General features: G+C 36.5%; 1 protein-coding gene across 1 annotated transcript in view; it reads left to right on the forward strand.

Annotated features, from left to right (window-relative positions):
* TXLNB (taxilin beta) overlaps positions 1 to 18,673 on the forward strand; it is a 72,988-nt gene extending 54,315 nt beyond the window's left edge. The window contains exons 5-10 of the mRNA XM_069077178.1: positions 1,450 to 1,644; positions 5,466 to 5,585; positions 7,992 to 8,066; positions 12,038 to 12,130; positions 15,991 to 16,086; positions 17,285 to 18,673. Coding sequence (XP_068933279.1) covers positions 1,450 to 1,644; positions 5,466 to 5,585; positions 7,992 to 8,066; positions 12,038 to 12,130; positions 15,991 to 16,086; positions 17,285 to 18,082 — 1,377 coding nt within the window. The 3' untranslated portion in view covers positions 18,083 to 18,673. The remainder of the gene's footprint in view (positions 1 to 1,449; positions 1,645 to 5,465; positions 5,586 to 7,991; positions 8,067 to 12,037; positions 12,131 to 15,990; positions 16,087 to 17,284) is intronic.
* Positions 18,674 to 21,519: the final 2,846 nt, after the last annotated feature.

A 21,519-nucleotide genomic window follows, 5' to 3' on the forward strand; every position in this document is an offset into this window, starting at 1 on the left:
ACAGGGTTGTTGTGAATATGTGTGAACTATAAAATACTCAAATGCTCAAACTGTGACTTCACCAATTGGAGAGTTCCCTCCAACAATGTTAACTACAACTTATCTGTGCCTGCCCATCCTATGTGAGTCTTATCCATGGTAAAGATGAAGCATAACTACTGTTGTTTACAGAATTCTCCTGCCCTCCCCATGCCATCTACCTCCCCCGCTACACACACACACACACACACACAAACAGAAACACTGCAAAAGAAAAGTTCTTCAGGATTTAATTTGAACTTGTTAGGCACTTTTGTTAGAAAGTTCTGTACTATACAGTTTTTTATTTTCCAACGATGAATGCATAAAATGTCCTTGTATATTATAAATTAATCAAACAGACTATAAAGGAACCCTTCAATGTCTATATGTGATTTGCCAGCTGTGTAAGTGTCTCTATCTTTATTTTTACATGGAAATATTAAATCCTTTTACTCTAAAAGAATGAGAATAAGACTCACAAAGCAAACAGCACTCAATATAGATGTGTGGGAAATTTTGGTATATTGTCAGTGGGTCTGAGTGAATGGAGAGTTTTGATTTAGAAGGAAAAAGGAAAAAGAAACATTATGAAAGTTAATTTCCAATTCTACCATGCTAACAAAGTGAAAGAAGGGAAAATTAGATGTTTCTTTTAGAGTTTTAGAAGGCTTCAAAACTTATCATTGCACCCAGAATCAGAATTTTCCAGTGAACGTGTCAATTACCCTGTGTGACACATGACTGTTCTTTCTTACAAAAGCTCCCTATCCAGCAGGTTTGCCAAGACTAGTGCAACTTCTCAATAACCATTTTAGTTGACCTTGTTACTGATATTTTAGGAACCTTTTTCTTAACAAAGAGGAGAATGTACTATTTATCAGGGTGTACTTATATACTTCAATAATATTAGTAGGCAGTTGATGTGTCTTGGTGGCTATATAAGGGTGCAAGGTCAATTTTCCTCCCTCTTATAGCAAGCCACAGGAGAGGATGATTTGAACCATCACTTTTAACTCCTGGCAAGGAAGTGACCTTTGTTTTCAGCTAAACACAGTCAGATCAGAACTGGGTATTGTGGGTTTGGTAGAAATCACTACAGCTCATTCAAATACTCAGCTGGAGCCTAGTCATCTTTGAAATAGGCCTATTCATAAATAACTATTAGATACAAGGTATTCACAGCACCTGTTTCCAGGAACTATTCAGCCATCATTGATATTTGTGTGTTGGGCTGTATATCCCTTATATATTTACTTCAAGGTTGGACAGTATGATTTAGAAAAGAACTCAAAACCTCTCATACACATGTTTAATTATTCTTTTTCTTCACTTTGTCACTGTATCTTCGGCCTGAAAAGATTTTGTAAATCTGGGGGCAGAGGAGGTACTGAAACTCATAAACTCAAATATTGTTCTTCTTTTCAACAGGAGGAAACTCTCCAGAGGGCACGTGAGGAAGATGAGAAAAGGAAAGAGATCACAAGTCATTTTCAGGGCACACTGAGTGATATCCAGGCTCAGATTGAACAACAGAGTGAAAGAAACATGACGCTGTGCCAAGAAAACACAGAGCTAGCAGAGAAACTGAAAAGCATCATTGATCAGTATGAACTCAGAGAAGAGGTGAGAACCATATCAAACCACGCAGAAATTGGGGCACTGAACCCCTGGGGTAAATGGATGGCACAATTGCTGGACTTGGACTCAGGAAAACCAGAGTTCAAAACCTGCCTTAGACACATACTAACTTGTGTAACCCTAGGCAAGTCACTTAACCTCTTTGGCCTCAGTTTCCTTATCTGTAAAATGGGGATATAATAGCACCTACCTCCACAAAGTTGTTGTGAGGATCAAATGACATAACATATGCAAAGTACTTTGCAAACCTTAAAGTATTCTTAAATGCTAACTATAAGTAGCTAAGGAAATTGGTGGAATAAGGTTTTTGACCCACTATTTAATGGGTTAATATTTAGGAGCAGCTTTCTTTATAAAACAAGAGGATCACAGATAATATTACTAAATCACTCATTTGAAAGGGTTTAAGAAGTTAATCTGAATTTGTATCCTCACAGTAGCTACAAAGAAATAGAAAGTAAAGTTATATGATCTAAACCACAGCTTTTCCCTTTGGAAGGTAGCCCAGTATTGCTGGAAAAAGGGGGGGGGTAATTTTAGCAACCTCCTTTTTCTTCTTGAGTAGGTGCATAGTTCCATCAGTGTGTGTTCTCCCTTCACTGATGTAGAATATAGCCCATGCCATCCTGTACAATTCATATCCTATATTTTTCCATACCTTCCTAATGGAATGAAAGCTACCCTCTGGTTTTTTTTAGTATCATCAAAGTACCAATCCATACCACTCAGACTATACTTCCATAATGTTTCATTCTCATTCCATAAGTGACCCAATTCTTTTCCTTGTCATATGGTTCCTCAGTAATGTCTTTTGCATCACTTTTTGAATGCAGGTTGGTGGTGATCTATTACAGTCATCTTATGCCTGTCTTGTATTTTTTCATTGCCTTTACTTCGTTTGTAATTTTAAGTCTTTTGAAATTATGATATTCCATGACTCATAGACATATAGTATATTCCTAGGAGATAGGTGGGTGGAGGGGAGACTTCCTTTATTTGTGCTTTGGTCTATATCTGACCTTCATCAGTGAAAGAAACACCTTGAGTGGAAATTCCCTCCACCAATAGACAACTTGTCTTGGAGAATTGCATGGTAGACTTAAAATTGAAGTGACATGTCTATGTATCACACAGTCAATGTGTGCCCAAGGCAGGTCTTAAATCTAAGTCTCTCTTACTTTAAGGCAGGATCTCTATCTACTACACTATGCTACCTCTCTATTAGAAGAATAGTGGTATTAAGAAATGCAATGGCAAATAGTTTAGAACCATTTAAAGTAATGGCCATTTTACAAGGAGAATCTAATCCTATGACTTCCTTTGTGTTCAATTTCTCTATCTGCACTGCTTATCCAAGAAATAGATGATGGATGGATGGATGGATGGATGGATGGATAGATAGATAGATAGATAGATAGATAGATAGATAGATAGATAGATAGATAGATAGATAGATAGATAGACTAATTCAACATGTAACTATCACAATTTAAGCGTTAAAAATTTTTCATCCATTTTGTTTTTCAAGTGTGAATGGTTAAGCCAATATTTTCAGTATTATTATGGATTTCACTAAAGGAGGTTTGTGGCATTCTGAGACACAAGGATGGCAATTAGAATGTTGTCATATCTCAATAGAAACATACGGAACTGAGTTTTGTAATAATGTTGTTAAGAGAAAGAAAATATAGTAAGATAAACATGACAATTTTATCATTCTACTTTCTAGTATACAAATTTCAATCCATATTCAGGAGTGTCTGTATAGACTGATACATGGAAAAATGATAAGTGAAAGAAATAATAATCATATGTGATTAAAAAAAATTAGAACTGAAAGGAACCTGAGGTCCCAAAATGTCTTGTTCTAGGTCAAACAGTTAATGTGACAGAGGTGGGATTTAAAGCCAGTTACCAAAAAAATTCCAAACTAGCAATGATATGGGGCTACTTCTATCTATCTGAGGCAATCTGCATTATAGAACCATCCTCTGCTCCCAGGGTCAAGTTAAAATTAAACCAACCTCTTAATGTGGTGAGATAGAAGAAAATTTTTCTCTGTATTTTCATCCTGTTAATTAGCCCTTAGTTATTCAGCATCAGGTCATTGGGATGTAGTTAAGTCTCGTACTGGGATTGGTCCTCCTGTGCCTACAGGGCCACAAACAGCTCTTCATTGATTTATGTACATTCCTTGAAGCCAGCATAGAGACTTGGTAAGTTCTAAATCACCAGAATTTTTTAAGCAAAGATTGGAAGACCAATGGTTATTAAGCAGCTAGGTGGTACTGATGCTGGAGTCAAGAGACCTGATTTCAAATCCAGTCTGCAGCACCTACTAACTGTATAACCTTGGGCAAGTCACTGAACTTCTGTTTGTCTCCATTTCCTCTACTGCAAAATAAAGATAGTAATAGCACCTACCTAATTCCAGGGCTGTTGTGAACATTAAGTGAGATGACATTTGTAAAGTACTTAGCATAGTATGTGGTACATATTGGCATTACATAAAATGCTAGCAATAATTATTATTAATCATTGTCAGAGGTGTTAGCAAAGGAATTCTTTTTCAACTATGGGTTGAATTGCATAACCTCTGAGGTCCTTTTCAACTCCGAAATTTGGTGATTTTGCAAAAAAAAGTCACCATTACAACCTATCCTGATGCTGAGACTAAAAGTAATAACATTAATTCTACAATACAGACATGCTAGTGCTTCATTGTAATCATTAGTCAGTATACTAAATGACATAAGTATTACAATTTTGAAAAATCATCATTGTAAATCTTCATCAATCACCTTGTAGAATTCTGACTTCTTCTCTGAGTCAGACAGATTAAGACTCAGGAGGTATATATCTGTCCCTAACTCCTATGATCTGGGGAAAGTTACTTAGTATAGGTCTCAGTTTCCTCAGCTATGAAAAGAGGGGATTGTAGTAGATAATCTCAAAGATCTTTTCCAGTTATAACAATTCTCTGTTTCTTGGATACCTGTTTAAATATAGTATATATTAGTATATGTAGTATACTATATATGTAGTATACTATATATATAGTGTATATATATATATATAGTAGATGATTTAACAACATTAGGGAAAATAATAGAAAACAAAATTGGATTCCTACTTTGAGTTCCTCCAAAGCTATTGGACACCTCTACTTAATAGACCTACTATTTTTAAATGCAGGGATTACATAAATAATTATTTAAAATGCAGAGAATATTACAAAGGGACCAAAATACAATGTTAGGCAGTTCTGGGAAACAAATTGAGAAGACTTTACCTACAATAGAACTTAAAAGTTTCAAGCAAATAGGGTACAAGGAGGTCACTGGTATAGTGGAAATAACACTGACTCTGGAATTAGAGGACCTGGATTTGAATCCTGCCCCCCAGGACTTATGATCTTTCTGATCTAGAGCAATTGACTCCACTTTCTAGAGTTTCATATTACTCATTTGTAAAATGAGGGGTTGGATTAGATGGCCTCTGTGGTTCCTTCCAATTCTAGTTCTATGATTCTAGCCACAAGAAGACAAGGGTAATTCCCAACAAGGGGAATTTTTGATACCACCAATGGCTTTTCCTTTCCTTCTCCAGAAGAGGGAGCTACATACACTTTTCTTGCTCTCTGAACTTCTGTTCTTTTGACATTGGGTTCTTTTTTGTCATGTAACCTCAAAGGGAAGAAGACAAATGGATTTTGCATTGAAAGGAATATTGTCTGACAATTCTCAGGCTGTCATAAATAAATCTTTTTTTTCGTTCTTTCACATGTGTGCTTTGTTCTTCTCCAGCATCTGGATAAAATATTTAAACACCGGGAACTCCAGCAGAAGCTGGTGGATGCGAAACTTGAACAAGCCCAAGAAATGATGAAGGAAGCAGAAGAGCGACACCAGCGAGAAAAGGAATATGTACATATCAATCTAAACATCTGTCTGCTATACTTTAATCCCATGTCACAGAAAAACTCTTCTATTTATGAATAATCACAGAGGGAGAGGGTTCTGTTACTAAATGCAGATGGAAACAATGGCTTCCTCAGCCTACCCACCCCCAACTGCAGGAAAGTCCAAATTTTATCTTAAGGAACACTTTGGTATATGATCAAGAGTCTGAGGAGTATCTGTAATCTATATCACTATTTTCCCTAAATTTTAATTGATGTGCTTTGTTTTTTATACCAGTTATTTCCTGGTGGTATTACCTGGAAACACTACTGAGCTCTACTGTACAATGAAGAGAAATGTTTAAGTTAAATTAACTTGCCCAGTAGTTGCCTTCAACTAGGACATTTCTGATATGCAAATATTCAATATCTATAGTCTTTACCAAGAAAAAAGACACCTTTCCTGATTTGTCCTCTGGAACCAATATTGGTCTTTATCTTTCATTTGAGTTCAGATGACTTTTAGAAACAAACATTCCTACTATGTGTTCTAGGGAAAGTACTAGCATCCTCATACACTATATCCGATATAAAGTATATTAGGACATATATGGAGAGAAAGAGAAAAGGAAGACAGCATCCTTTAATTTTTTCATATTCTATCAGATTATAGGCTCCTGAGGGGCAGGGACTATGTTGTGTTTGATCTTTGTACCCCTAGATCCTAACATAGCACCTTGCACATAGTAGTCACCTATTGAAAATTTGTTGAACTAAAAAGTCAAGTCAATAGTAATTTATTGAGAATCTTATTTATCCATCATTGTGTGGGCTACTATGGAGAAGTCAAAAGGAAGAGTATCTCTGACTTTTAGAAATTTATAATCTGGCTCCAGAAGCCTAATCATCTGTATAGATGAAATAACCTGGGAGCAGTATAAGACATCTATATACTTAAATGCTAGATGGTTTGATTACCCCCCCCCCAAAAAATGCTGTAGGAATTTAGAGAAGGGAATTATCAGTGTAGGTTAATTTAATCAGGGAAGCTTTGGTAAAGGTTAGGCTTGAGATAAGCTTTGAAGGAGATGTTTAGAATTAGGATTGGTAGAGACAAAGTAAGGACTTTCTCAATGTGGGAGACAACCATAGGTAAAGAAATAAAGGAAAGAATCTGTATGACCTATGTGTCAGTAAGGAAACTGGCAGTCCCACAGGCTACACTTTTGACTAGGAGGATAATCCAGGGGGCCAGATGCATATATACTATAACTAGCAAGAAATAACTTACCCCTCTAGTTCTTTTTGAGCCATAGGGGTGTCTCAGCTTCTACCTTTGGTCTGCACAGTGGATAGAGCAGGATACTCACACCTACCAATGCTGCTCCTACAGAGGTCAATGTTTCTCATGCTGACAATTGTCAAAAGATCAAGAAACCAAACCCACTGTTACTGGTATAACTGTCTCTCTATTATCAACCAAAACTACTATATGAGGCAAAGTTAACTCAAGTATTCTAGATCACCTCAACAACACTAAGGAATTAATGGGAAGATCTTCTAGGTAAACTAGAATAGCATCAGAAAGTAAGTCATAAGTTACTTAACTTCTCTTCTGTTGGCTTTGTAAATCATAATAATAATACACCTCGTTTTTTCTCTGTAGTCCTTTCCCAAGGTAGCCACTGACCCAACTGGTATAATTCCTATATTAATTTGAGGGTGATGGAGGGGAACTACAGATACAGTATGTTCTCCCCTTGTCTCTACACATTTTGTATGTCTTGCCTTAGGTTTTGTTCTCCAATAAAACCCAGGAGAATCAGGAGAGCAAAGCTACCATGCAACTTGTCACTATTAGAGTAGAGCAAAGGTCAGATATTCTGCACTGGGATACTCCACAGACTACTATTTGTTTAGAGAAGGGGAGTCAAATATTGAGTCTTCTCTTTAGTATTAGGAGTCTTCAAGCAGAGGATGGAGAATCATCAATTAGGAATATTAGGAAGGAGAATGATTGTGTAAAAGACTGAACTACAAGAGGGATTTAATTCAATCCAATCATTTATTTAATACTTGCTATGTGCCAAAAACCATGTAAGGCATTTAGGATACAAATATGAACAATTTTAGTCTGCCCTCAAGAAACTTATATTCTACTGGATTTGACATTTAATCAGAAAAGTTGTATTTCAATTTTTTTTCCCATGAAATCTAAGTCATCATCAAAACCACAATACACATTCCAGTTTTTATAAATTACTATTTCATATATCTTATATTCTTTTAAAAGCCTAAAGCTTTTAAAGAGAGCTAATAGGCAGGAAAATACAAGATTTATATTTAAATGCAGTTTATTATTGCATTTAATGTCATTCAAAAGATTTTTAATGTAATATGTTCTCATCTTTTGGATACTATTTTCACACAGTTACTGAACCAAGCAGCTGAGTGGAAACTTCAGACTAAGATGCTGAAAGAACAAGAGACAGTCCTGCAGGCCCAGGTAAAGTATGAAGAATTAAAAGCATGATATCTGTCTTTCTTTATTTGTTTCCAAGTCATGGTCCTAAGATCCAATGCATGGAATACTAAAGTCTTTATATTGGACAGGAATAAGGGGAAAGAAGAGTAAATTCACAATTGTAAAAACCTAGTAAAGGAAGATATAGAGCACTGTCTTTAAGTAGGACCGTTCTACCCAACTATGTAACTCATTCTGTATGCCCTTCTCCTTATAAATTAAGGAACCACAAGTGTCAGTCAGGATAAAACCAGTGTCCAAACTGACATTCCTGAGCTCATGTCTTCCTCTCTGTCCCCTCTTTTATTAATCTTTGAAGGTAAGAATAAAACACAGTCTAAGTTCAGATTTGCCATTCATTAACATAAATATTCAAAATCTCTTCCACATATGTTTTATTTCCTTTATTTTAAATGTAAGTATATCAAGCAAGGATCTATCATTGTGTTAGTGTGAAAGTTTTCTCTACTTAGAAGATCCTGAAAATAACACAGTACATGTCTTTAAGAGTTCTGCGGCTCAGAAAACTTAAAAAACTTGCCCAACATCACACAGCTAGTAAGGGATAGAGGCAGATTTGAATTCAGGTGCTTCTGACTCCATTTTATTTAAAAGAGAAGGAAAAAATATGAGTTTAGTCAACTCTCAAGTATTTATCCTATTGAAAGGGAGCAAAGTCAATGAGTTCAAAACATTGGATAATCAGTTTCTGTTTGGTTATGGTCATCTTAATACTTAGACTGGAATAAGAACATGTCTCACAGTCTGCAAATTCATACTTCAAAACAAGCAATCGTGCCCCAATGTGATGATATGACAAAAATCTAGGAAGCTGGACAGCTTCCTCATCTCCCTCCATGCTCAAAGGCTCTATTCCTTACTCCAAACTGGAGAGGTGAGGTTTAATACTGACAAGATATATTAGTGACCTTTATTATCCCATCTCACTGTCACTCTTGTTGGCATCTTCATTTTGATTCAATTATACAAAAATGCATTAGGTACATTGGAATTGGAATCTTAGTACCTGAGTTTCAATCCCAATTTTGCTACTAACTTATGTCCTTGGGTAAGTCACTCTGTGCCTCAGTGTCCTCACATGAGAAAAAAAATGAAGGCATTGGACTCAAGGGCTTGTAAGGTATTTTTGAGCCCTGTGTTTATGGTCTTATGATATGTAACCCATCTAGACCTGATTTCCTCATCTATAAAATGATGATAGGAAGAGTTGTACTCAATGGCTCCTAAGGTCTCTTCCAACTCCAAATCTATGACTCCGTGATCTTAATTTGTACAAGACTCTATGGTAGGCACTTGAGCTATAAAGATGAAAAGCAAAAGCAAAAACAACAATCCATAATCTTAAAGAGTTTGTAATCTAATAGGGAGGGGATGTGAAGGATTACAAGGGAAGGGAGGGAAAAGGAATAAGCATTTATATAGCACCTACTATGTACTATGCACTATGCTAAAGGCATTTTACAAATATTGTCTCATTGGGATCTTTTTTGAGGTAGGTATTATTGTTAATCTTTCATTTTACAGTTGAGGAAACTGATACAATCAGCAGTTAAGTCATTTTTCCAGAGTCACAGAGCTAGTAAGTGTCTGAGGTCATGTATGAACTCAGATCTTCCTGATTCCAGGTCTAGCAGGCTCTATCCACTTTGATAACAGCTGTATGCAATACAGTACAATATAATACATAAATTATTTGCAAGGTAGAATGAATAGAAGCTAAGTAGAGACTGATACAAAATACTCTAGAAAAATTGAGGAAGCAAAGATTGCTTTCATCTGGGGGGTAGAGTGAAGTGGGACCAGGAAAGTTTTAGTGGAGTGGGTGGTCCCTTTGTTGAACACTGAAGGAAAAGGTTTTCAATAGGCAGAGATTGGGAGCTAGCAAGTTCTTAGAATGGTTTATATGTCCCAGAATGAACAGGGGCAGGAGAAAGTGAATGATGAAACCAGAGAAGCATTAGCAGTTCTTCCATGAGAAAAGAGTCAATGACACATTCAAATGGAAGAGACTTTCCCCTGGAATCCTTCAGGCTGAGGCTGTGGTCTCCCTAGTGTTTCAAGGAGAAATGCCCCAATTATTATGGGATGCTTAGGGAATAAATCAGTAGGAGGTGAGAAAGTCAGAAGGCTTCCAGATTTAGCCGAGATAATGCAAGAAGTACATAAATCCATTAGTCAAGAACTACCTGTTTATGAGAGGCTGAATAAATCTTTTTATGTATAATGTTCTTTGGGGGGAGAGGGAGGGAAGCAATCATGAACTTTCCCCTTCTAGTGTGACTTATTCTATACTCTATTATTAAAAAAAAAAAAACACTAAAGTAGACTTGTTCTAAAATCTTGTTATATAGTCTAACTTGTTTTCACTTCATGCTCTCCCTATGGTTCCCCATAACCTACTTCCCCAAAGGGTATTTCTGAAAGCCTCTCATGCAGCCACCTCTATTTAATCTCAGCCTTCCTCCTCTTCTGACTTTCCATATCCCAAATTTGAACATCAAGAAATTAGCCGTAACTAGGCCACAGAGCTTCTCAAATCCCTAAATTCAACAGGAAGTTTAAAAGGATTCCTCTTTTAAAATGGCAAACACTATGCTACCAGAATGTTCGTTTGTCTGTTTTAATCACAAAACAAAGCTAAATAGGGCAGATTTTTTAAAGCTTATTTTGTATAGCACTGGAAATTCCTGATTTAATTTAAAACCAATTTTTAAGGGTTTCCAATAAACAAGGATTGTCAGAATAACAGACTATTAGCACTAGAATGGAGCTTAGAGATCCTCTGATCGGGTGTTCATTTCTCAGGTCTGCATGGCTATGTTATTTTCCTAGACCTTCATTTTTCAATCATTCAGGATGAAAGGACAGAATCATTGGCCTAAAAAAAGATCAATGGAACACAATTGCTACTTAAAGATACAATTTTCGTAAGGTCACAATCAGCAATTCAAAAGGGAGGAACATTTAGTTTTACAATGCCAACATTATCAACCAAATAACACACCTACCAACTCAACACTATCAAAGAGGAAGGAAGATTCAGAAAATCAGTGACTGAAACAGTGTAACTTACATAGCCTATAAAATCAGGCTTCTGTGGACCATGATTCCCAACTCAGTCAGGAAACTTAGAGAGGACCATATACCCCACAGCAATCATCTCTGTTGATGGTCACTGGACTTATTTCTAAAGTTAATCTCATAGGTCTTTGGACACAGATCCTAAATACAGAATTTTTTTTTACATTCTTTGAATGTTTTTAAACTTTTACTTGTCAAAAAAAAGTTTTAAAAAATCCTTTAAAATGAAATAGATTCAGTCATTGTTATTTCTAAATGAAAGAGTGCCTTGAAACAAAGTTAATCTCAGAGTCTGACTCAAAGATATATCTACCAGGGAGACTGTAATGGAAAATCCTGTTCAGGTAAAGGTTGGACTTGATGTTTTCCAAGGTCCCTTCCAACTCTGAATTGCCATGGCTGTATTAGGATTTAAGTTGACATAGTTAGGAAGGATTAGAATTTATATTTGTTTTCATATAGCTATCTTCTATTTATCCCCCACCTCCAAAGCTCCTTGAGGGCAGAGAATGTCTTACTTTTTTAATCTGTATCCCCAGTGCCTATCACATAATAGGCATTCAATAAATCCTTGTTGATTGATTAACTGATATCAGTTGAGAATCCTACACAGCCCCAGCCCAGTGCCATGCATGCAGTAAGCACTCAATAAATGAGTTACACTAGATTTCATTGAACACTGACCTAGGCTGGGTGCATAAAGGTTATTAGAGCTCCAAATGTTTCTAGAATCACATTGTATGTAGCCATAATCATTTTTCTTCCCAAATAATAAGCCATAGCACAATGTTTTGATCTTAAATCACTGAATACAACTCCTATAATAGATCCACTCTTTCCTGTGCTTGCAGCTTACTCTCTACTCTGAGAGGTTTGAAGAGTTCCAGAATACGCTGACAAAAAGCAATGAGGTATTTGCCACTTTCAAGCAGGAAATGGATAAAGTGAGTACCACTTATCATCCAGACTGTTCTGGTATTTTACATTTTGACAACCAATTCTCCTTTGGGCTCATTCATCTCTGGCTATGACACTACAGTGCCTCTCACAGAGTCATGAAATGTTTATAGATTTGGAAGAGATCGTGGCTGTATTTTTCATTGGTAAGTTTGTGGTAAAATAATCTCAGCAACTGTCCAAAGAAAAAGAAAATGGTTCATTCTCACTTGTTGTTTTCTTGGCATGGGGAGGGAATAGAAACGAAAGGCAAACTTTCTCTTTACTGTTTGCTGAGAGTTAAAGAAAGGGCAACCCTGTGATCTATAGTAACTTGATAAGCACTGAAGTTAAAAGGAGCTATTCTCCTAAGCTGCAAACTGTCCTTTAGAATTTAATTGCCATTTTACTTTCAAAAAAATGTAAATAATTGCTTTAATTCTCCATTTTAGAACTGTGAAATTTTAGAGTGGGAACAAATCTTGGAAATCATTTAACCAATCCTACAACTTCACAGGTGGGGAAACTAAGGTCCAAAGGGATGGAGTGATGTGCTCAAGGTTGCAGCTAATTAGTAATGAGTTTGGACTATAACCCAGGTCTCCCACCTCCCAGTTTAGTCACTAGATCCTTCTACCCTAGGTCATTATATTATTTCCTTTAGTTCTTCAACATAAAACTAGTCCTTATTTGTAGGTGCATCTCTCCCAGAAATGCTTAAACATATGTATTGCATTTTCTTTTTAAAAACTTGAGTTTTGTCAACTTTAAAAAATTATTTTAATAGTTATTTCCTGATATATACCCCTGACATCAAATCTTCTCTTGTAACAAAGAAAAATAGTTATATTGCTATACTTTTACAAGGAATAAAGTCCCCTTTCCATTCATTCCCTTCATAATATAGTCATTATCAGAACTATGCTTGGAAAATAGTATATGCCAACTCATAAATATAAGAAGCAAGGGGCATCTAGGTGGCACAGTGAATAGAGCACTGGCCCTGGAGTCAGGAGGACCTGAGTTCAAATCCGGCCTCAGACACTTAACACAAAAACTAGCTGTGTGAGCTTGGGCAAGTCACTTAAACCCAACTGCCCTCCAAAAAGCAAATATATATATGAAGCATTTAAGAATAGATTTCATAAGTCATCATGAAAAATATATAATATGCACATAAATATATTTAGCTCACATATTATTTTTATACACATATATGCATTTAGGTACATATGTGTATATATACCTAAATGTGTAAATATATGTGTGTATACATATATATCATTATATATAACACAAATATAACATGAAATATATAAAGTACAAATATGCAATATAACATATATAGTATATACTTAAACACACAAGTAATTCTGCCATAATACAACACAGGTCCTCCCCAAAACTTGACACTAAACAAAATTGCACAATAAAAACCACAGAGCTCATGGTGAAAATGGAGCTAGGGTACAATGCTCAAAAACTTCACTAGTGATACATTTTTTTAAAAGAGAGGAACTTAAATTTTAAAAATGGTAGCACAGTTTTATACATGTTAAATGGTTGAGAAATACATAATGGCCACATCCACAGTCTTGCCCTACAACTGGCCTCGACCAGGGCTCCGCCCTGAGCTGCACAAAGCTAGGCAGGTCTTGGCAACGCCCAGCCTCAGGCCTAAGGCCATGGGTGGTTCTTCTCTGCTCATAGCTACTACTGCACAGAAGACCTGCAATAAATATGCCACCTTACCTTGACAAAGACCTGAAGTTTGCTTAATGAAGTGGTCATCATAAGGGTTGTGACTTGTGAGTTATAGTGAAGTAATACAGTCTTCTGACTTTCCTCCCTGTTTGTCACCAAAGGAATCATGTAAAAACAAACTCAAAATTTGAATTATGAGCATAATGTTCTCTAATATAGCAATCAAGTTGGAACAAATTAGCATTTTTGAAATTTTTATAGTTGAACTGGCTACATATATGTATATTACACAGCAAATATTAAGAAGCTTTACCAAAGCCAATTTCAAATTAGGAATTAGTTCCCCTTTTCCAGAGTGACTGATCTATTAAAACTAAAATAACAACAACAACAGAATTAGGAAAAAAAGACAGGGACTTGAGATGGCTTCACTTTTCACCATAAAGAAACAAAGTTAGAAAGTACAGACAAAAAGAACTTTAAATCCCACGTGAGAGTTTAGCTAAAGTGATTTAAAATGAAAATAATGCTCATGATCATGACTGATCCCTCCTCAATGCTAATTTCATTTCAGAAATTATTTTCTCTTCTATGTATGAGCAAGAAGCCTTGGTCTTAAAATGGAGAAATGAACTCACACTATAGAGAAAACTAGTCTACTGAGGGTTGGATTTTCATTTACAGTTATTATCAATAATGACTTCTTCTAGCTATAAACATATATGTATATATGAGAAACAAAGCAAATGTTTATTCAAAGCATAGAGTAGCCAGAGTTCACACTGGAAGCCAGAGAAAATTTACTTAGATGTGTCAAGTATATTTCAATTATATGTGACTTCTAAATGAATCTTTATTCATTTCTCTTCACTGGGTTTCATTTTCCTTACCTCTTAAGTGAAGGGGTTGAACTGAATGATCTAAGGACATAGAGCTCAAAATCCTTTGCCTGTCTCTGAAATACTGCTCAATACAGTGGTAGATATTTTGATAAATAAAAGAGTAGTACAAGCCTCTGTATGAATCCTCTGAACCTATGTAGGAAAGAACAAGAAGAATAACACCTAATAAGATGAAATTTAATAGAGATAAATTTATACTTGGATTCAAAAAGTCAACCGCACACAGAGCTTCTCTCACGAGAGGAGGGATCTATTGCTAGATGATAGTCTGGGAAAAGATGTGATATGTCAACCAAAAAGAGCTAATACAAACTTAAAGTTGCACTATTCTATACTAGAAGAAAGAACAAGTAGGTCTAGAGTTATATATTGGGAACTAAAGTGTGAAGAAGGCACAGGGGGAAAAGTACTAGATTTGAAGATGTGCTCAAATCTTAAGGGCAATTAGGTGGCATATTGGATGGACTTCCAAACCTGAAGCCAAGGAGATTCATTTCCTGAGTTCAAATCTGGCCTCAGAAACTTAGTTTTGTGACCCTGGGCAAGTCATTTAACCCTGTTTGTCTCAGTTTCTTCATCTGTAAAATAAACTGGAGAAAGAAATGGCAAAACCACTCCATTATCTTTGCCAAGAAAAGACTAAATGAGGTCACAAAGAGTTAGACATGACCAAAACAACTGAACAACCATCTAGGCTCTTCCATTTACTACTTCTGTGACCCTAGGCAAGTTACTTAACCTCTCTAGGCTTGTTTCCCTATATATATACATATATATATATATATATATATATATATATATATATATATATAAAATGAGGATTAGACTTGACAATGTTTAAGCCCTCTTCCAGTTCTAGCATCCTAACTTTCCTAAAGCTTTACTCTTTGCTATGGAAAATTCATTTGTCTTAGTAATTGGTAATAAAAATATCTCTTTCTTAGAGGGGAGGAGAAGATGGCTACTATCCTTAGGTGTATCTGTTTCTTATACTCCTCTTATGATTTTAATAGAGGCAGCTAGAGGCACATAAATAGAACGTGGGACCTGGAGTCAGGAAAACTTGTTCAAATTTTACCCCAGATATTTTTAGCTGCGTGACCATGGGCAAATGACTTAACCTCTGCCTCAGGTTCCCCACTTCTACAATGTAGATGATAATAGCACCTAAATTCCATGGTTGTTGTAAGGATAAATTGGAATGGTGCTTTGCAAACTGTAAAGCTCTATATAAATGCTAGCTATCATCATCATTTTTATAGACAACGAAGAAAATGAAAAAGCTGGAAAAAGATACAGCCACATGGAAATCGAGATTTGAAAACTGTAACAAAGCACTGCTGGACATGATTGAAGAGGTGAGAAAATTCTGTCACAGCTTTTCTAGGTTTCAGCCAAAAAAGCCATGCTAAGGCAAGGCCTGCAACATAATGGCAAAAATTGTCAGTGAAAAATAGCCAGGCTCTTCAGGGACTTGCCATATTAAAATATAGCCAACAATAATAAGCACAAAAATGATCTAGAATTAGTCCAGGGATTGCAAGTAGGTTTGTGACCCTCATTTGCATGTTTTCCTTAATTCAAAAGCCTGTCCCAGGGGAATGCCATCATTTTAACTTACTGCTCTGTCCTTGATAGGAGGCACTTGCCTGAATACAAGATATGCATGGCTGGTCCTTCCAGGAAAGTGTCTTATAGACCTCTCCCCATCCCTTGTCCCCTCTTTCCATTTCCTCTTCCAAGTATATTCCATGTTGCTGAGGAGAGGAAGAAGAGGTGATCAGTCAACATAGATATGTAATAATTTTCTCTAAGAACAAAACTGCATTTGTCAGAGTATAAATTTATCTCTGCTATATAGTGGATTACAAGTTAATAAAGCATTGGACTTGGAAACATGAACACTTGATTTTAAATCCTGCCTCAAAAGTAGGCATGGAACCCTTGGCAAGTCACTTACCTTCTTTTAGTCTCAGTGTCCTCATCTGTAAAATAGGAATAATAATAATAACAGCCAAGTCATAGGATTTCTGTGAGGATCAAATAAGATAATATAATGTAAAGCACTTTGAAAACTTGAAAAAGCTATATAAAATAGCCATTATTAATTACTGGCTGCTATTATTATTATTATTGCATCAAAAGCTACACCAATTATGGGATCTTATATCACCTTGTTTACTACCAACAGAGTTATTCTGTTATTCCTTTCTGCAAGAAAATCTCTCCCATAGTATTGATCAAGAGTTCTTGCTTTCCCCTTCCAATCCAATGCTCAAAAATAGCAATCCCCCGCAGCTTCAAGATTTCAGAATTTCTAAATGAGACGCTTGGAGTTGCCTTATCCCTTTCTTTCCCCAAAAAGCAGCAGAGTGATTGGGGTTCTAGTACAGCTGGATGTGTGTTGCCAAAAAAAAAAGTTATCTTGCCCATATTTCTAGTCCAGCTACCTCCACCAACATTCTTTGAAGGTAAGATTTTGTTTGTTTCAAGAGATAATCCTCTGTTTTTCTTTCTATCCTGTTGTCATTTTTCTTCTCCTTTCTAAAATCACAGAAAGCAGTGAGAACTAAAGAATATGAATGCTTTGTGATGAAAATTGGAAGGCTAGAGAACCTCTGTAGAGCTCTGCACGAGGAGAGGAATGAGCTATACAAAAAAATTAAAGAAGCCAAAATCCCAGAAAATGAAGAAAATGAGAATACTTCAGAAGAAGAGCCTGAAACAAATGCCCCGGTTGATGGAATAGTTGATTCACAGGTGGCCAGTACTGATGAAAATGCACTGAAAAATCTGGCAACAGCTTTCATGGTAACCCATCATGTGGAGGGTCCTCATGACCAATCCTGTGAAAATACAGAGCTGGAAACCTGTAGTCCTCAAGCTTGCAGCTCAGGGAGTTCCCTAGCCCAAACAAATCCTCCATCTAAGTCTGAGGAATGCGGGGAGGCCACATCTCCATCAAAGACTGGCAATCAGTCTCTCTTACCAAAGGCAGTTTCCCAAAATCAGTCCTTAAAGCCTACGGAGAGGACTGATAGTCCCCCCTTCCAAGCACCAGCAGAAGCAGACAGTCAATCTCTCCCACCAATTGGAAAGGCTCCAAGCCAGCCCCCACAAATTGCAGCAAATGTTGATGGTAGACACCCACAACCAACCCAAGAGGCTAATGGTCAGCCCTTACAGCCTATAACAAGTGACCATTGTCCACTTGTGCTACCTGTTTGTGAGCCCAACAGTCAACCCCCACCATCTGCAGCAGAGGGCCAAAGGCAAACTTCACAGTGTCCAGTACAGGCTTCCAATGTGGCACTGATGCCTAAGCCAGATACTGATGTGGAGGCAGTTGATTAAAGGCTACTTTCTGACTGACTTCTGTGAAGTTTGCATTTTGACTTTCCCTGCTTGATTTCTTTAATAGGCATAAAAGGGTGGAAATGGTAGGGAAAATGTCAGGTAAAAGTTAGTTAATTTAAATGATCTTCAAATCTTTGTGTTATACACCTGCAGTTGAATACCATTTATAATTAATCACCGATTGGAGCTTTTCTAGGCAATAAGGGTTAATGGCCTGATAATTCCCTAAAGGCAGCAAAACATGGGAAAATTATACCAGCTTACCCTTGGAAAGGTATTTGATCTGATTTTTAAATCAACAATAGAATTTTGTTTAAGAAACTTCATTTAACTATAATCCATGCAGTTTGTTTCCCTGAATCATTATGGTGAACACTATCATTGATATGAGTGGTTTCAGTACTTTTTAAGAGTTGGCCATTATGGAAACAGAGCACACATTTCAAAAATAATTGGTCACACATCTCTCAACATGTTATTTGTCAACCCCTACCCAGAACTTTCCCTCCCACCTAACCCACACAACCCTTATGTTCTGGTAAAAATAAAAATAAAAATAAAAATTTTGCATTAAGCACTACAAATAAATCATGTCTTCTGTCAGTTTTCACCAGAAATAGACTCTAAACATGGCCTTTCATGTTTTTATAGTGCTAGACAAAATGCAACTATACCACAGGTGCATCAGTATGATGCAATCCATTGAATCAAAAATCAAAGTGAAATCAAAACATTTGCTGACAACAGTACTCCCATGACAGTGAAGATCAGGGATGCAAACAACTTTCAGTATTCTAGTGGTATATATAACAGGTCACTTAGATCTATCTTTGTCAAATTCCACACAAAACAATAGAATCTCACAAGTGGAAAAGACCTCCAAGGTCCTCTAGTACAACTCACATCTGATGTATGAATATCTGCTGTGATATCTTTTTTTCTGGGGGGAAGGCAATTGGGGTGAAGTGACTTGCCCAAGGTCACACGGCTGGTTTTTGTGTCAAGTGTCTGAGGCCAGATTTGAACTCAGGTCCTCCTGACTCCAGATCTGGTGCTCTATTCAGTGCACCACCTAGCCACCCCAGCTGCTATGATATCTTGACAAATGGACATCCAGCCTCCAATTTAAGACCTTCAAAAACAGAAAATTCATCAGATTAACCCATTCTCCTTTTGAACAGCTCTGATAATGAGCAAGTTTTCTTTATGTGGAGATAAAGTCTGTCTCCTATTAACTTCCACCCACTGACCCTACTTTTGCCCTTTGAGGCCAAGCAAAAAAATGTAATCCCTTTTTCATATGACAGCCCTTTAAATGCTTGAAGGCTACTATTATTATGTCTTCTCAATCATCTCTTCTTTGGGACAAATACCTCTACTTCATTTAACCAGTCTTTGTTTGGCATAGTTTTGAGTCTTCTCATAGTCATAGTAATGCTCTTCTGAAGTAGTTTGTCAATGTCCTTTATAAAATCTACCATGAAGAATACAGCAAAAGATTCCAGAAATAGGTTGACATGGCAGACTACAATGGAACTAATCCCTTTTTCCTTTTGTATTCAGTACTTTTCTTAATTTGGCCTTGACTGAGTGTCATATTTTACTACTGACCTATATGGAGCTCTTATTCTACCAAAATCCCCTGATCGTTTGCATGGGAATTGTCATGTAGTACAACCATAATTTTTAAAAGATGATCTTGCAGCTTTAAATATTGTAAGCAGTGGCCAAATTCTGTTCAACATTTTTATAGAGTTTGGTCTCAGAGAGAGATGTTAGATATCAAAAAGAGTTCTATCCAGAGAGTTTAGCAAATATAAATATATATTAGGAAGAATTTCTAACTGTTGGCTTTCTTCATGAGAATGCTAATTGCTATTATTTTTCTCACATTAATGGCTACCATCTGTATGGTTAAGTCAAGAGCAAGCAATGAAGATTTGGGTCACATCAGTGACCCACATCACCAATAGCATGGGAGGAGGTAGTGAGAAAAAGATGGGTTGGTGTGCTGGGAAATTTAGTGAGGACTCAACATAAAAGCAAAGAGTCAAGCAACATACTTGCAGCAGGTAATAAATTGCTACTTTCATTTTCCAAAGTTATAGAGGGTATATAAACTAAAATAGTCATCAGGCCCACTAAACTAAGGTTTGAGCAATCACTCATGTAGGAGCCTTCTCACTGCCATCAGCTTTCTGTCTTATAACTCTGGCTCTCTCATGGGGTGTCAAGACACTGACTGGCTAGACATAAAGAGATGAATTTCAGAGATGGGAACCTGGGTAGATCTTGCTTTTTTTCTGCTGCACTGTTTCAAATCTCCTGCTGTAATCAGAAGGCATATTTTGATTCTTCTAATCTCTTGGTCTAGCCTCATTTATGTTTATTACATTCTCCTTCATAGGCATCAAGATCTCCTTTTTAACATTACCTGTCTTTTCTGCTTTCCCAACAAAAAAAGGAGGTAAGAGAAAGATAAAAGAAGGGATAAAGTCACTGCTTGGGATAAATGTTATGGTGATAATAAATGATGGAGAGAAAGCAGAATTACTCCATTATTCTTTTACATCTGTTTTCTCTACCAAGAAGAATTATCTTCAAACTGTACAAGTTAAAATAAAAATAGTCAAAAGGGGGCAGCTAGGTGGCACCTGAATACAGCACCAGTCCTGGAGTCAAGGACCTGAGTTCAAATATGGCCTTGGACACTTAACACTTACTAGCTGGGTGACCTTGGGCAAGTCACTTAACCCCAATTTCCCTGCCCTCCTCCCTCCAAAAAGATAAAAACAAAACAAAAAACATAGACAAAAGGAAAAATCTAAGGTAAGTTCAAAGATAAAGCCCATAGTAATTAAGAAGGTAATGAAAGAGCACCTAGTAGCCTTCAAGAGAGGACTGGATGCATTGACCTGGAATGCATTGAATGATTGGTCCCCCAAAATGGTAATGAACAGAATAGCATCATCTTGGAAAGAAGTCTTCAGTGACACCCCAGAGATTCCTCCTTGGTCCTATTCAATTCAATATTCTTATCAATAACTTTGATGAAGAAATAGATGGTATACTTCCCAAATTTATGGATGAAATGAAATATGTAAAGATAACATTGAACAATAGATTCAGGACTAAAAAAGTTATTGATAGGTTAGAATGATGGGTTAAGCTTAATAACATGACATTTAATAAACATAACAGTAAAGTCCTATATTTGAGATGAAAAAAAATCAATGGCTATGAGGCAAATGTGACTAGACTACAGTTCATGTGAATAACATTTGAACTACAAGCTCAATGTGCAGTCAATGGTATAATATGGCAGTACAAAAAAAAGATGCAACTTTAAACTGTTCAGAATAAGCAAGATTATATTCCCTCTATATTCTGCTCTGGTTATACTAGATCTTGGGCAATATTCAGTTCTGTGGTAT

Source organism: Petaurus breviceps, unplaced genomic scaffold, assembly GCF_028583685.1.
Source record: "Petaurus breviceps papuanus isolate PSGF00001 unplaced genomic scaffold, PetGlider_PUasm1.0 90977, whole genome shotgun sequence".
Taxonomy (NCBI): Eukaryota; Metazoa; Chordata; class Mammalia; order Diprotodontia; family Petauridae; genus Petaurus; species Petaurus breviceps.